Raw genomic sequence first — 16,865 nt, forward strand, 5'->3', positions numbered from 1 at the left:
TCAGGGTTTAGTAGAGGATAATGCAGTTTAAACAAACTGCATTAAAGTGCTAACTGCATAATGATTACTAGTTAGAAGCAAATGAAGATCCTATTGAGTTTTGCTGCATTCAGTCAGTGGTCTAATTAAATATTTATAACAAAAGGCATTTAAAAGATGCCAGCATTGACTGTGTTTCATGCACGTATGAACAAGTGAAATATACTGGAGTTGACATAGATTCTATGGTTACTTACGGTTTACTAATACAAGTAAAAATATGTTTGCTTAATGTACAATTAAGATCAGTTTTTAACCCTAAAACTAAGAAAAGTCTGAATGAACTTTATACAGAACAGATTTCTAATTGTAGTTGAGTTTTGCTTTGCAAATTTTTATTTCCTGACTGCTTAGATGTGTAGAATAATGTTTGAATAAATCTAAGTAGTCTAATTAAAGTATGACATCTTTTATTTAGAAAAAAAAAGAGAACATTACATTTGACACATTTTTAAAATATTGGTCCAGATTCAACAGGCACCACTGAAAGTAATGTTTGTGTGTGAAGTCATCTCAAAGCCAAAAGATGCTCTCTACATTACTGCAAAGTTCATGCAGAGGGAACCAAAACCCTTTCTTTCACCTCTGGCATCAGCTCAACCGAATGAATGTATGTGCCCCTATTCTGAATGTACATACCAGTTTTGGCACCAACATACAAAATGACAAGAATAGTACCTTCCTTACTTTTTCGATGCTCAAAATACTACATCCTGAAGCAAGATGATTTTTCCAGGGTTTTAAGTAAGATCTGAACATCTTCCCACAAATCAAAGTAGACAAATAACTCTCAGGTTAAAGTCACAAATGAGCTTTGAAAGTTTTACCCTGTGGCTGAAGCAAGTTTTGTATTCCATATAAATGTGGCCAGCTGTGCAGCTTTGTTTCAGTGGGAAAAGAGGGTGTCATGTTGATAGTAGCAATGGGCTGCTTTTATTACAGTTTGGAAGAGTCATTGTTTGCCTGACTATGCTTTGGGCATGGATCCAAATGTCCTAGGTTTGAAAATGACCAACCCTTCCACCACATGAGTGTAACTTCTGCTCACTTGTTTTTTAAAGACTGTGTTAATTCCATGGTGTTCTGTGGGCAACCTTCTCAACCTATGGCTCTGGTTACATTTTGGCTTTCCTCCAGGGTGCAGCTGCCAAAATCACCCCCCTTACGCCACTGGAAAAGGGATTCTGTCCAGCCAGATCAAGGCCCTGATCCTCTTCACTGCGTGGCAGTAGTGGATGTAAGCTCTGGTGCAGAGAGGACATGGCTAATAGGGGTGGTCTCTTTGCTGCAGGGTTGGTTTCTGCTACGGCCTGAGAGAAAAGTGACAGCACTAGGTTTGTCCTTGGGAGCCGAGTGGCAGAGGATGCATTGGGGATGCCCAGCAGCTGTACCCACTGCGTGGCCACCAAGGGTAAAGACAGCCCCTGCGCATCCTGGGCACGGGGACTGCCTCAGGGCCAGCACCCCAAAGGCCTTCCTCAGAAGGATGCTGGGTGGAGGGCCCTGACACCCCCATGTCACTGTGCCACCACCTAGCAACACAGCAGTCACAATGCCCTGGGGCAGCATAAAGGGGACATCCTCCCGTGTCCTGCTGCCAGTCTGCCCAACTTCACCTTTGGGACAGAGCTGGCCCAGGGGCAGCCTGAGGACATCTGAGAGGAAGTCCTTGAGAAACTGGTGGAATTACTTGGAGGAGGGGGCTGAGTGAGGAAGATTGGAGGCTGGAGAAGGCTGGGGGTTCTCTGCTGTGAGGTCAGCCCCAGTGGGGCCATATTTGGAGGTCATCTGATGGACTCAAATCGAGTCTCAGCCTCTGGGGAACAGATGCCAGCTACTCAGGAGATGAGAAAAGCCACCAATACCTAGAGGTGCCTGAGGATATCAGGCTTTTTCAGCTGTATAGCAGTGGCAAGACCAAGGGAATGCCTTCTTGAGGAGCACTGCAGAGCTGGTATCCCCATCCCCTGCAGAGCCAGGGGCAGCAGCTATAAGAAATGGGATGCATAAATGTTGCAAGGGATCCCAGTGCTTTGGAGCACCCACTGGTGTCCTGCCAGGTGAGAGAAGGATTATTGACCCCAAGGTCCATCAGGACAGGGGCGTTTTGCTGCTCTTGGAAGCCCCTGACATGGTTCCAGGTTGAGGGAGAATACGGATTAGGCATCTCCTGAGAGGCATGACTAGCCTATGGGACAAAGAGGCAGGTCTTGCTCACATGCTCAGGGAATAGCCGATCGCCAGCTCTGGGGTCAGGAAGAAATTTTCCCCCATGACAGATTGGCACTGGTCCCTGGGGGTTTTTTGCCTTCCTCTGCAGCGTTGAGCGTGGCCACTTGTCAAGGCTCCTCTGGTCCCTTTTGGCTACCTTGCTGCCTGCTGCTCATGCACCATGAAGATAGCCTCTTCTGCCTGCAGCTGAGGGCAGCAAGGCTTTTTTCCCCCAAGGTGGGCTGGCAATCATCCCTGGCGGTTTTTGGCTTCCTCTGCAGTATTGGGCACAGCCCCTTGCCAGGGCTCCTTTGGGCCATTTTGGCTAGATTCTTCCCTGCTGCTCTTGCATCTCCAAGGTGCCACTCTCACTTTGGCTCTCTGTCTGCCTTTGCCATTGCAAGTTTGTAGTGGGAGTGAGATCTGATATTCTCTTGGTTCCATTTTGCCAGGGGTTCTTGCTTGTGTTAAACAGCCTGTGCTTGGAAGGGCTCCAGGCTTTCTGTACCATCAGGAGCTGCCACTTTTCAGCTCTCCCTGCGTGAATACAAGCACAGGGCAGGCTGTCACTGGCCAATAAGCACAGTGGAGCAATTTTTTTCAGCCAAAAATTATGCTTATCATCATTATTTGTCATACTTTTGAAAATATCCTAGTGTACCACACACCTTTTCTTCTTTGGTGTGTGATCAGGATCAATCATTCTTCAAGTTCTCGTTCCTCAGGAAACAGGTATTGCTTGGCCTTTATTCCTGCTTCTGCTTTCTGTGACTTGCCTTTGACAGACTGCAAGGGATGGGTTTTTTTAAGCTAAACTGAAGAACTCATCAGCCTGCTCCTGGCTACACAGGTGTATTGTGTTAATGCTTGTGAGCATTTGCTCTTAAACAAATTCAGAAAAATAAAATAAAATAAATAAAATCAAATCCTGTTTCTACTTGCAACCTTTGTCCTCTTGTCCTTGAAAGTGTTTTTGGAGCTGGAAAACCCCTGGCACTTCAGGCAAATAAGAGTTTTATTGCTATTCAACTCATGGTGAGCACAGGGAATAGAATAGTTCTGTGTGACGAGCTATGACCTAGGTCTGAGGGATCCATCCAGGAAAGCAGCTCTCTGCAGTGCAGGTCCCAGGGTCAGAGATTGGTACACTTATAACATTGCTTGGCCAGGGATCAGGCTGAGCTGAGACATGTCCCCTGGGCCCTTAGCAGGAGATGGTGTGGATGGGGGTCCCAGGGGAGGCTACTCCCAGGCATTGAGGCCTACCAGCACCTATGGTGGAGTACTGTTGTTATCAGGTTCTTTTGTGTTATGTTTTTCCAAGGGAAAGTGCTCGGGCATTTCTAAAAATGACTACAAGGAGAAAAAAAAAATCCATGGGGAAATAACAGGTATTGTTCATCTCAAAGATTTGCAAACATTTAGTTCAGGAGCACGTCCTGGTTCAGATTGAGGGCTTGAGCTTTAAGCCTTGCTAATGTCAGAGAGTGGGGTTTTTCCATCCTGTGGAAACCCAGCTAAACTGCATGAACATAGAAGACTTTAAAAAAAAAAAAAAAAACAACATACTTCACACATGCTTGCTTCACATTTGTTCAGATGGTTAAATTATCTTGAGGTGATCCACAGCTCTCACCCCCATAAGAAGGTACATTCCTCCTTCCCACAAAGGGACAGAGCCAGGGCCTAGTCTGGGGCATGATTACTCATTCAATCCCTTCTGCTAATGCAGGGCTGGGAAGAAATGTCACCAGAGGTTTCCTCAGCATATGCTGCTAGGGGAAGGAGGAGGTAGGAAGAAGAACAGAATACAATAGAATAGAACATTTTTCAGTTGGAAGAGATCTACAACAATCGTCTAGTCCAACTGCCTCAACAATTCAGGGCTGACCAAAAGTTAAAGCATGGTATTAAGGGCATTGTCCCAGTGCCTCTTGACCACTGACAGGCTTGGGACATTGACCACCTCTCTAGGAAGCCTGTTCCAGCATTTGACAACCCTCTTGGTAAAGAAATGTTTCCTCGTGTCCAGTCAGAACCTCCCCTGGTGCAGCTTTGAACCATTCCCATGTGTCCTATTGCTGGATCCCAGGGAGAAGAGCTCGGCACCTCCCTCTCCCCTTTGTCAGGAAGCTACAGAGAGCAATGAGGTCGCCCCTCAGCCTCCTCCTCTCCAATCAGTCCCAGAGACCTCAGCTTCTCTTCATAGGACATGCCTTCCAGCCCTTTTACCACCAGCTTTGTTGCCCTCCTCTGGACACATCTAAGGAATGTCACACCATTCTCAAATTGTGGGGCCCACAACTTCACAGAGTCCTCAAGGTGAGGATGCACGAACGCTGGACACAGCAGGATAATCACCTCTTTTGACCAGCTGGTTACTGTGTGTTCGATGCACCCCAGCTGGTTACTGTGTGTTTGATGCACCCCAGGATGTGGTTTGCCCTCTGGGCTGCCAGGGCACACTGCTGACTGCTATTGAGCCTGCTGCTGACCAGCACCCCCACATCCCTTTCTGCAGGGCTGCTTTCCAGCCGCTCCTCTCCCAATTTATACTTGTGCCCCATGTTACTCCAGAATCCAGCACTTGTTCTTGTGAAATTTCATGGCACTGGTGATTGTCTGTCACTCCAATCTATCCAGAACCCTATGCATGGCCTCTTGTCCTTCGAGAGAGTCAGCAGCACCTCGCTCCCATTTGGTATCATCAGCGAGCTTGCTAATGGCACATTCAACTCCTGCATCCAGATCATTGATAAAAATATTGAACAGAACTGGTAGCCGTGAGGAACATCGCTAGTGTTTATATTGCGTTTGTAGCTGGCAACTCTTTTATAGCCAAACAGATCCATAATATCCTGTTCTAATTCTCAACTGCATAGAAATTTCCATTCTGTGTGTCTCCTGCAATTGCTTTGCTCTGGTTTGCTCTTCTTGTGAGAAGGAGGTAAAGGACAGAAACCTTGTTACTGCTGTTTTTATGAACTGATTGTATTATGAGGTGGCATCTGTGGTGTCTGAATACAGACTTGGAATTGGTACTGCAATAACCTTGGTTACATACATTCTTTCTATGTTCTCACTTAAAAAAATAGCATAACGTGGGGGCTATACAGAATAGTGCTATTCTAAGTACTGTTGTGTTTTAAACTACAGCCTCCGCGAGCCTGTCCTCACTTTTCAGCCTCTTTGTATAGCTAGGCTGAATATGCTCCCTTTCTTGTGGGGTCTGAGTATGGACTTATGCTTGTACTGCCATTTCAGCATTAGAATTGGGAATAAGGAGGTTTCCTTGTTTTCAGTGCTAACATTGCTGTGCCATATGCACATATATATGTGTGTGTATATATACCTATACATAAATGTATATCTATACACACATATATAAGGTTAGTGATTATCATTTTACACATTGATTGCGACTATCACTTGGCACCTCAAACAACCGTTAGAAAATGAAATAGAATCAAATTATAAAGAAAAACATTAAACTGTGCAGACCATGATGCTGCTTTCTTAAAGTCCCCTGCTCTTCTATTAAAAAGTTTCTAACTTCTGAAATGACTGGATCTCAATAGTTGCCTTCTCTATGTAACTTTATTCTTGTTCAGAGACGCTGTCCTAGTAGCATGGGGTTTTCCAGAAAAATTATGTTATCATATAATTTAAACTGTGCAGTAATGCTTGCCCCCAAAGGGATTACAAAGAAGTTGCACTTGAAAAGTTTGGTTTTGCAAATTAAATACTTTTGCACATTCTTCAAACTGTATCACAATATTAAAAAAAAATCAAAGAAAAGGGATCTTTTAGTTTTACAAGAAGGATTTTATAACAAGAAACATTGCTGATACTGAGAGGCTTCTTATGCTTTTGAAGCAACAGCAAAGCTCTGTAAATGTCACTCTCTGATCCTGTAACATCTTTGTGTCATGCTGCTGTCTAGAATGTAGACTCACATAACTTGGCCTTCATGGCATCGTGGTGTTTTTCCTTATGTGGAAGAGCTATAAACTTACACAATGATCTTGAAGGATAAGAGTGGACATTGCCAGTGTATCCAAGTTCTGTGTTGACTATGACTTCCTAAGAAGAAACTGTGCAGTATTTTACTGTTATACTTGTAATACGTTTCCTGTAAATTTTGCTGCTTTATGCTTCTATATGACAAAGACTTGATATTAACCGTGGCTTTTAGTTTATAAAATCCTATATAATTAGCAACTGACTCCAGATATGGACTTAATGATAGTACATATTATTTCTGCACTGATCTGTAGATTTCCTTTACTGAAATAGTATAGCTGGAACTTGGCTTTGCAAAGTGTGATCACTGACATGCACAATGATTTAGGGAGAAAAATGGTATCTATTACACGCATCTAAGCAGGCTGAGGATCTTCAAACCCTCTCTTGCTTATACTTTTCCTGCTTTTGATTTAGCTCTTCTCTATATTGCTGATTTTTTAATTAAGATGGTGAGGCTGTCAAGAAAACATAAGCAGTTACTTCATACTCTTTGGGGAAATAGCCATCTGTCTTTCTGAAGAGCAAAATTTTTGGAAGTACCAAACAGACTTAAGATTCCCAGCTCCCCATTTCAAAAATTACTCTGACTTCTAAGTTCCACTGCCTCACTATGATGCTTCTGCTACTGAATGTGCTAATTTTGTAAATTTGTTTCTTTGAAAATTTCCTGATCTTAGAGGCTGTAATGTCTGCTGAACAATGCAATCTTGAATAAATAAAGCTTTGGATTCTTGGGGAATAAAACAACAATGCCTTCACTATTTGCTCAGTGCATACCTTCTTTTCTCCCCCCTCCTGGCCTTAATGTTTTGTGCCATGGAGCTGGGCTGCGGGCAAGTGCCAGGCTGGGGCATATTGTGAGCGCTCGGCCACTGTCTGCAGGGGACAATGGCTGCAGTGTCGCGAGGGCCTACACAGGGGCAGTCTATGGCGTTTCTGTGGAATTGCAGTGGTGTGTGGCATCTACTGAAATCTGTAGGATAAGCAAATGTAAAAATTCCTTTAAGCTGCCAGGCCTCTGAAAATGCCATGTTGTGGCCTCATTGATAAATGCCACAAATAGCAGAACAGTCATGAAGGAGTTGGTTCAAACAGGGAGACTGCATGCCATTCATGTTCAAACCTTAACTGTGGAAGGAAATTCCCGTCTTCCCCACCCCTGAGTAGGTGTTGTGCACTGTTTGCTCTAAAACTTTGTCTTCTATCAGCTGCCATCTGCAGTGCAACAAAGGTTTTCCCTAAAACCTTGCGCAGAGAAGCCTGCTTTTCATTACCAGCACTAGGGAAAGAATGGGATGCCCTTGCTTACATTCCCAGTTCCAGGTACAAGAAGAACAGATAAAACTTTAGGACTAACTGCCATTTGCATAAGCTGTAGTCATACTGAGTTACAGCAAGCAGCCTTTTTAAGAGTGTTAAAATGTTGATTAGTCTTCAATAAAGTAGCAGGCTACAATATTGAAACTAACCTCAAATTAAAATGTGATCATCTTTTTTTTTTTTTTTTTTTCCTTTGTTACTGACTTCCATGAATATTATTTTTAGGAAGACTAAACTTCTTTAAGACTGGTTGTTATTTTTGAGTACCTAATGGATTTGTTATATTCTGAGAGAGTTCATAAATCTACAGATAGAAGGCAGCCCTCTTATTTTCTGCCCCTCAAAACCTCTGCGGTGTAGACAGCTCGGCATGTTGCTTATGTTCTGCTTACACTTGTATCCTGCTGGTCTGATTACCGACTTCTAGTGGTCTGCCCCTTCTTTTTGTCTCTTGAAGATGATAATGTGCTTTATTTTTTGGGGGAGTTCATATCACATGATTCATAAAAGTCATTGAGATGTATGTCAAAATGCTAGAAATGCAGAAGCTAACAGAATCAACACTGTAGGAAGTACATTAATTTTTAGAAGATAATAATACAGAAAAAGTTGGATCACATGAAGAAGGCTTCTGTTATTTTAAAGGTGAAGATCCAGAAAAACTAAGAATTATTTTGTGACACTTAATGGTAAAAAATATTTAAATCAATTTAGGTACTGAATTTTCCTTGTCCTTTCAAATTTTTTTGATGAATTGAGAAAAATTGAAATGTCTTTATTTTTGATGGTGATATGTAATAGCTTTCAAAATATGGTGAACAGTGTATCATATGAAAGCTACAGCTTTATAATCTATTTGATTAATGTTTTAAATTTTCCTGACTAATGCCACTGAACAGTACCTGTAATTAAGGGGTTTACTGATTTTTACTAATAGTAGTTTTCTCATTTATTCTTAACTTTTTTTCCCCCCCAGAAAAGAGCAAAAGGCCAAGTGCTGTTTGACAAAGTGTGTGAACATCTCAATTTACTGGAAAAGGACTATTTCGGGCTGTTATTTTATGAGAATTCAGAACAGAAGGTAAGCTAACTAGCTGACTAAGGGTTTTGTTTGTTTGTCTTTCTACATTGCTACTCGCTTCCATAGTTTACTGAGGTATATTGTATTAAATGTCTACCATTACATTCAAGTAACCTGTTGCGAAATGTCCATTCTAGTCTGCTGTAAACCTGCAAATTGTGCTAGATACTAATGTGTATGTTGATACCTAACAAAGTGCCAATTTATTATTTAGAGGGGGGGAATATTTAAAATATCTGCGTTTTTGAGAAAAATAATTGAGTAATGGCTTGGCTTTATAGTAAAACAGTACAACAGCATAGTAAAACAGTGTGCCATCCCTGCAAGTGAAGATAGGAAATTTTAACTGATATCTGCCTTAACTGTCTGACAGCTCCCCAAATTTCTGAAAACTTTAGCTATTTGCATTTTTTTTTTAAAAAAAAGGCAAACAAAACTTTGGATGACAAATAATATAAAAAAAATTAATCTTCTACCTGACTTTCTAATAATTTTGCTACCTTTTCTCATATATGTTTAATAATGCTTTGAACAGGAACACGAGGGTAATCTTGCCCTGTAAGTATTAGGTCTTTGAGTTCCTTTTTTTATTAATTTTAAGCTTAAGGAAAATTTTGGGCTTTGTAAAGATGATCCTGGAGTTAGCCCATCACCAGTATTGGATGCTAATTTTACACACGAATGGCATTTTGATATGACCGCGTTCAAAAGGATCTCTTAAATACGATTTGTTAACTTATTTTCAGTCGTCTTTTGCACTTGCTTCTATGTTGGATGGTCAAGCACATCTAGAGTGCTGAGATGAGAAAAATCTTAAGTCAGTGAGAAAAGTCTTAGATCAGTTGGTGACATGCATTCCACTTATTACCAAAAGCCAATTTAGTTTTTCCCAGTATCTGAACATTTACGGTTAGTTATGGGCCGGCTGTTGCTTTGTCCATGAACTAAAGATATACCTGTGGTCAGCTTTTCCCTCATAAAGAAAACAGACTAATAATTAAAATTGAAGTAGGAAAAATTGTATTTCTTTTTAATATCTGTATGTTTGTAGCAGGAAACATCATTGCATTAGTACTATACTTAGTCTAGAAGATTTTGCTTTTTTTCTTTTTCATCTCATTATTGTTTTTGAAATGAAATCTAATTTAGTGATCTGAATAAATCTGAATTTCTAACAATTTCCATTCAAATACAGTTGTTTTCTAGGGTTATTTGCTTCGCTGCAAGGCTTTCTGTGCAGCATTGAGCAAAATACTCAATCCCTCTGTATTAAAGATCCCCATATATAAAATGGGCTTGATGTATTTTTACTTGGATATGTTTTGTTCTTGATTTGGAAATCTTATATAGAAATGAGAACTTATTTGATGTAACAATGAAGAGCAGCTCAGTTGATCCTCTGAGTAGTATCATAATCTTAATTATTATTTGTTATTATTGTTATTGTTATTTATTTTTGCTACTCACTGTTGAAAATCTATACTGTACACAGACAGCAAAATAACATCAAACAACCGTCTGATCTCTGGCAGGAGAGGAAAACAGTAGCAGACCTGGGATCCTTGAACTATACCTGGAAATAGCCCACTTGAGTAGATCCTAGGAGGTGGAATAGGGAGCCTTTCGCTTTTGAAAGTAGAGCAGGAAAGTCTGGTTTGGTGTAATGTCTTTTTTTTTCTTTTTTTTTTTTTTTCCTTTTTAAGGAAGTTTAAGAAACTCTTCTAGTTGAACTAAAAGATTTTTTGGTATTCCTCAGTCATGTGAATGGAGGAACAGAGTACCACACCTTAAAAAGAGCCCATCTGTTTTTTCCTATGTCTTTATCCTTGAAGACAGTAAAAACTTGACTGAGTATGAGCCCAGCCAACCTGAACTCGTTCAAAGCTGGGTCTAGTTTGAATCACAGTTGGACCAGTTATTTACAGAGGTCCCTTTCAGCCTGAATGAGTCCTTGAGCTTCCTATCCATTGACTATGGAGGTACTACTGAAGCAACACTCATAGATGTGGTATTTACATAAATTAAGTGAGAAATATCTGGATAATGGGGTACCTGTTGTTCAATTATTTATATGCTCAGTCTAAGTCTAGCACTCTGTTCAAAAGAAAAGCAGAGCATTTATCACCTGAATTATGGACAGAAGGCTTTTATTTAAAAACTTCTGGAGAAATCTGGTCTAATTTGTTACAAAGACTAAAAAAATGCACAGTTGTTGGATTTTGTCTTCTTAATACAAGTTCTTAGTGTTATTTGGAGAAACTTAAAAAGGAGTCTTCTCTAGCAGATATGCATTTCCCACCTCCTACTTTCTAGTGCAGGATTAAGCTTAATTTGTGGTGAACTGCAGGAACTACAAGATTTTGAATGCCAGTCAGTAACAGTGAAGGAGGGGTTTATTTTACATATTTCCTGGCTGTAGATTGTACCCAAAGTGCCATTATGTGGATGGTACTGTGCCTCTGGTGTAGTTGTGATTACCAGGTGAGTGGGAATACCCAGGTTTCCAAAGAAGAATTTGAAAACATGGGCTTTAGCCATAGCTAGTCATTGGCTAAGTGCTTACATTCTTTTATGGGTTGGACAGTCTGTACTGTAACATACACATTTATATAGACTGGCTTATTTTTACTGCTATTGTCACTCAAGTTACATAATTGAAAGCTTCTGCTTTTGTACAACACCCTGTTTGGAAGTTCTTACACCAGTTATGATAAAAACATATCCTAATAATGTGAATGGTAGCTACTGCGGTGTCTTAATATGGCAAAATTACTGGTTGTGTGCTGAGAAAGTTCCTGCTCCCCAACTGCCGTTTCTCTTATGCTGGTAAGTTTGAAATTGTAAAGCTACACAGAATGTGCTCAATAAGGTTGTAGCACTCATTTTTGTTATTAAAGGGATTTTTTTAATGCATGGATGAAGACCATTTAAATGGGTTTTGGTATGATAAATAATTGTGGTATATTTTTAATGAATGCTTCTTTCTTAGGACTTTTAAGTTTCTTAACTTCTTTAATTCTTTTAATAAAAGAAAAAAAAAACATTTTATGCTTTGATTTAATTAATAGATGGATGTGTATGGGGATAATCAGTTGTGTTCAGTAATAGCTGCCAAAGAAAGCTTGGGGACTTGGACCTTTTACTGGTTTTAGGGCCTTCTCTTTTGTTCACCTCTGTAGTAAGTTTGAATTCTTTTTTCATCTCAGTACCAGTTCTTTCTGATGCATTTTTTCTCCTGTTATGACTGTTGCCTCTTCAGATTAAAATGCCACAAATCTCTGACCTCCAGGCCAGTCAGTACTAAATGCTGAATGATGTGTTTTTCTCATTCTTGTGCGCTCATCACAGCCACCCATTTATGACCCAGCTGTTGAACTTGGCGGCAGCTGTGGGGTGTGGAAACTGAATGCCAGGCACTCTTTTGAATTAGAGCTGCTCCCTAATGCACCATCGGGGTACCATTGGAGGAGGAGTCCCATTAACTTTTCTCTGTGGGTGTTCTGTGCAGCTGGGAGAGTTTTTATGCCTTCAAATCAGACTGATTTTTGTTAAATTTAATACATATTTTAAAGCTATTTAGGTCAAATTACTCATTAATGATTTCTTTCATTGTTTTGCAAATGTTAAAGTTGTTGGTCTAAATTTTAGTTAGCATTTTCACTGCATTACACCCTCAAAAGTTCATGAATGCTCCATTCACACTGTAATTGGTCTGCAGAAGTGTTAGAAAGCTTCTGCTCTTATGTTCTGGGCACCAGATGGAAATGCTGCTTTTCTGGATTTGTACAAAATACTTTTGTACTGGTAGAGAACGTGTTGTTGTTCTTTGACAATTCGTTACTTTGTCTCATCTATAACCTTACCATTCACAAATGAAACAAATAGATTTCTGCCTACTGGAGCAAAGTAGTGTGTATATACTGTCTTTTGTTTTGAAAGACAGACCTGTCTATTCTGCAGTAAGAGGTCTATTTCAGGGTAGATTCTTTCAATAGTGTTTGTTTTATCCCTAAAAAAAAAAGGCACAGATGCAAAAAAAACCCACCCTGTAATATAAATGGAATATAAGCATCTGATTTTATTTGACAGAACAGTAATGAAAGTTGGTGGCATAGTCTGCTTCCAATAAGCGTACTCCAGGTTTGGAAAATCAGAAAATGGACTGTATAACTTCTGTAAAGAAAGGATTATTCTTCTCATTTTGCAGCATATTCTGTACTGTATATTCTTTTCTCCTACTTTACAGTGATAAAAGATAAAGCACTGAGAGTAACATACACTCAGGAATCCTAGTTTTCTGCTGTAGCTATGCCATTCTATATTCTATACTTACTTACTTTATACTATACTTTATCTAAAATTTAAGAGTTTAAACTACTTCTACTTATCTTTGTAATTGGAAGAATATGGCTGTGTATCATTTCGGAATGGAATTCATGCCAAAACTGAAAATCTAGGATGATAACTGTAGCTGAAGTGAGTCTCAGCTAAAATTATTTGAAGACTTCTGTTGTCTTCCAAGGCCTCTCCATGTCAAGGCTCTTCTGATAGAGAGCAATTTTCTGACTTAAGCAGAATAAATGGTAACCAGATTTTTTGGAGGAGTGTTTTATATCTCTTCCTTTGTAACAATGTTGTAGACCATGCATCTCTGGAAGAATTATAGTAGCTATGAAATGTAGAGGTCTCAGACTTCTTAAAGCAAGGAATGTGAAATTATTCTTTGTTTTTAATTACATCTATAAAAATGATAAAAAGGGTTTTTTGCATTTAACTGTAACCAGTATTTGAATAATATGTACCTGCTGCATTTGTGATGAAATCAACTTGAACCAAGGTAATTACAAGAGGGACCTTAATATTTTGGGTCATATTCATAGAAGTCACATCCTGTATCAGCAGAGGTGCTTTACATTAAGGATTTGCATTAGTGCAAGAACATATAGTTCCACGTTCTCCTGAGCCATACGGACTCATAAAACTGTAGCCTAGCATGTTTTGAAATAAATTTGATTTTGGGTGCAAAAACCTGTAATAAAGACTGAGGGATATGGTATTGGAAAACAATTCTTGCATCTAGAGTTTGGTACCATTGACTGAAAGGTGAGTCATATTGTACCCGGTATCCACTACCTGGCTAGGTTAGGCAAGAAACGCTGGCAGAGATATGCCTTTAGCAACATTTGTGCTGGCACTGAGGTCCCCTCTGACTTTAAAGTTGCTAATATGTGCAGTGGTTTGTGGAAATGCAAGTGTTGTCCTTGACCTTACAAGTCAGTTGCTAATTCTTCCTTACTTTGCACATCTCTGCCTTTGAAACGTGCTGAGTCCTGCTGGCCTGGCAGGCTGGTTGTGTGCATGCGTGTTTCTTCCATGTTTGTGCTTGCGTATGTGTGTCTGGCTGTGGGAAATAAAGGTTCAAACACTGTATAAAGTAAATTCTCAGTAACTGCAGTTAAAAAGCATATGTTTCTGGTCTATCACTCAATCTGTTTTCTAACATCTACGGGTAAAATTAGTAAAGAGGATTGTCTGAGTTACTGATGAATATATGTTACTGATTTCTTAGACTTCCCAAAGTCGTATTTTTGGATGATCAGTCACAAAAAAGTCTCTTTTTGCACATATCAGTAGAGATTGAAATACCATGAGAAATTTAATAGGTTGCACGGATTATATAAAAATGTTTTTCGTATTGAGGATAGGACACATTTAATAGCGAGGCATATGAAAAACTGACTTTATTTGCATTGCCTAAAATAGAGCTGAGTATCTAGATTTAAATCTTTCTAGTGTATCAGTGTTAACATAATACATATTCATAGAGAACTTTGATTTAGGGGAAGTCAGAAAAAAAGCATGAGATTCGATTAGGTTTTTCCAAGCATCTTTGAATGTTATCAGAACTAAAATGTATACGCCTTAAGACAAACGATGGGAATAAGAAGTCTCTGGAGTTCCAGAGAAATATCATCTTAAGAAACTCTATATGAGTGTGTAAGCACGGACATGAAGCCATTACATAGCCATTCCTGAAAAGTCTTGCTTATGTCAATAAAATGAGTATAAGAGAAAATTGCTTTTCTCAAATGTGATTTGATAGACCACCTCTGTAAGACTATCCACTTTGTAAAATTACAAGGCCTAAATAGTCTAAAGCAATAAGACAACCATGAAAGGAGTGGCATTACACAGATTCATTTATGTTCATGGGTGGGAAGACTTGCTAGCAAATCATAAGTTCAATTTTAGAATTTCCTGGGTTGTTTTAAAATAGAACAGATGTCTGAACAATACAAACTTTAACTGCACTGTATGAAATTACTTCACCATCTTCAGTCTGAAGTGATTTTAAATGCTGGCTGTGTTGTGGGTTTTTTTTTTCAGAACTGGCTAGATTCTTCGAAGGAAATTAAGAGACAAATTCGAAGTAAGTACTTCTATATTCAGATTTTATGTTCCTTTTATTTCCTCACAGAAATATTCTTCATAAATGTAGTCACCTGGATGTTGACTAAATTGTATCCTTACAGCATTAAAGTAATTTAATGACATATTCAGCCTTAGAACAGAAAGCAAAGCTTTCACTTCTGTCTACTGTCCAAGAAGGAGAGAAAGAATCACTCAGCATTGTGCTGTAGAAGTTAATCATTATACTGGCTGCTGTCTCAAAATCTTTCTGTATTGTATGTGACTAATAGTTGATCTTTTTGCATCCTGAAACAGTAGATGCTTTTCAACTTTGTGCTGATATTTGAGTTATGGGATGGAGAATGTCTTCTTGCAAAGATCGTCGTGGTTGTTGCTATAGGACTTTCTAACTTCAAAGGCTTGCCAGAAGAATATGAAACTATAAAAAGAGAATCAATATGTCCTACAGAAAATGTATATTCTTCAATGCTGATCAGTCCAGCGTTGGCTTTTTTGATGTGTCCATCATTTCCAATATGGAAATGGAAAAGAGAGCATAATCTTGGAAAGCATGGCTACAGTGTTTTTCAGACTGAATCCGTGTACTTCCTATACTCAGTACACAACGAGTAACTCATTTTACTCTGTTTGCTAAAGCTATGTCAAAACTCTTCACTAGCCGGGTAGCTTTTGTAGTAGATAGGGGAGTGAATGGAGTCTAAATTTAGGAGATACTCTTCCTCAGTCTACATGTTGCAAAATAAGTAGCCACTGAGTGCTAGACAGCCCTTGCCCTTACTGAAATTCATCTCATTGCTTTACTCACTTGTACCCAATGCCGATTTTTGTTGTTGTTGGGTTTTTTTAATGGAAATCTTCTTTTGGTAGTGCCTGATAGGAAATGTAAGTGGGGAGATGATGGTGATAGTAAAATTTAAATGTCTACACTTCCAACACAACACGAATTTAAGTTATTTAAGAAACTGGCTTTGAACTTTTTTGGGGAATGGGATCCAGTGGGAGCACTTGTAATTCAGAACAGCAGTAATAGATGATAGACAGATGCTTTCTTTACTATTGCTAACTTCCTGTTTTAAGGCAACACTGACATTTTTCCAGAAATCATAGTGGTGCTAATTCTCTTTTATTTAGACCTTTCCCGACTGATGAAATCACTTACTAGGAAGGTGTGTTTTAAGAAATGAAGATTACAGAAGCTTCCTTGGAAACTACTTTTTTGATCTAACATGCTCTTGTATGAGCAAACTAGACTTATTAAAATTGTGAATGTACTACTATGCAAGTAGAGGCCTTTTTCAATTAAGGAAAAGTTACTGGTATTGTAACTTCTTACTCTGCAGGTCTTCAGTAAAAACCTATTATTTTTCCAAATACATGGGCTAAAGGCTGTTTTGTTTGGGTTTAATATTTGACAAAAGGTTGAGGACATTGATACTTTTTATTATTGTCTTCTGTAGTGATCTGCATGCTATATAGCCTACAAGTAAGTGTCATGAATCTGAGATATAAGAACTGACCTGAAGATTTTTTTGATGCACTACACAACAGTTTTTTAATACTGTATAATACATACTACAAAAAAATATTTTAAAGGGATGTGATTTTTCATGCAGCATGAAGACCTGCATTTTATATTGGAGATTAAGTCCAGTTTCTTGAATTAAACATCTTGACTGGAATTTTTTCTCTGGTCTGTAGCACTTCAGTGTTGATAGGCACAGTGTATAAGGCACACAACCAAGCAAGGACACCATTT

At 39.1% G+C, this 16,865-nt stretch overlaps 1 protein-coding gene across 3 annotated transcripts in view; it reads left to right on the forward strand.

The window, feature by feature from the left end:
• Nucleotides 1–16,865, forward strand: part of EPB41L2 (erythrocyte membrane protein band 4.1 like 2) — a 75,122-nt gene that overhangs the window by 11,936 nt on the left and 46,321 nt on the right. For all 3 annotated transcript variants that reach the window (XM_086461230.1, XM_086461231.1, XM_086461232.1), the window contains exons 3-4: nt 8,573–8,677; nt 15,065–15,107. In XM_086461230.1, coding sequence (XP_086317356.1) covers nt 8,573–8,677; nt 15,065–15,107 — 148 coding nt within the window. The remainder of the gene's footprint in view (nt 1–8,572; nt 8,678–15,064; nt 15,108–16,865) is intronic.

The sequence above is a fragment of the Leptosomus discolor genome, chromosome 2, assembly GCF_034619465.1.
Source record: "Leptosomus discolor isolate bLepDis1 chromosome 2, bLepDis1.hap2, whole genome shotgun sequence".
Classification (NCBI taxonomy): domain Eukaryota; kingdom Metazoa; phylum Chordata; class Aves; order Leptosomiformes; family Leptosomidae; genus Leptosomus; species Leptosomus discolor.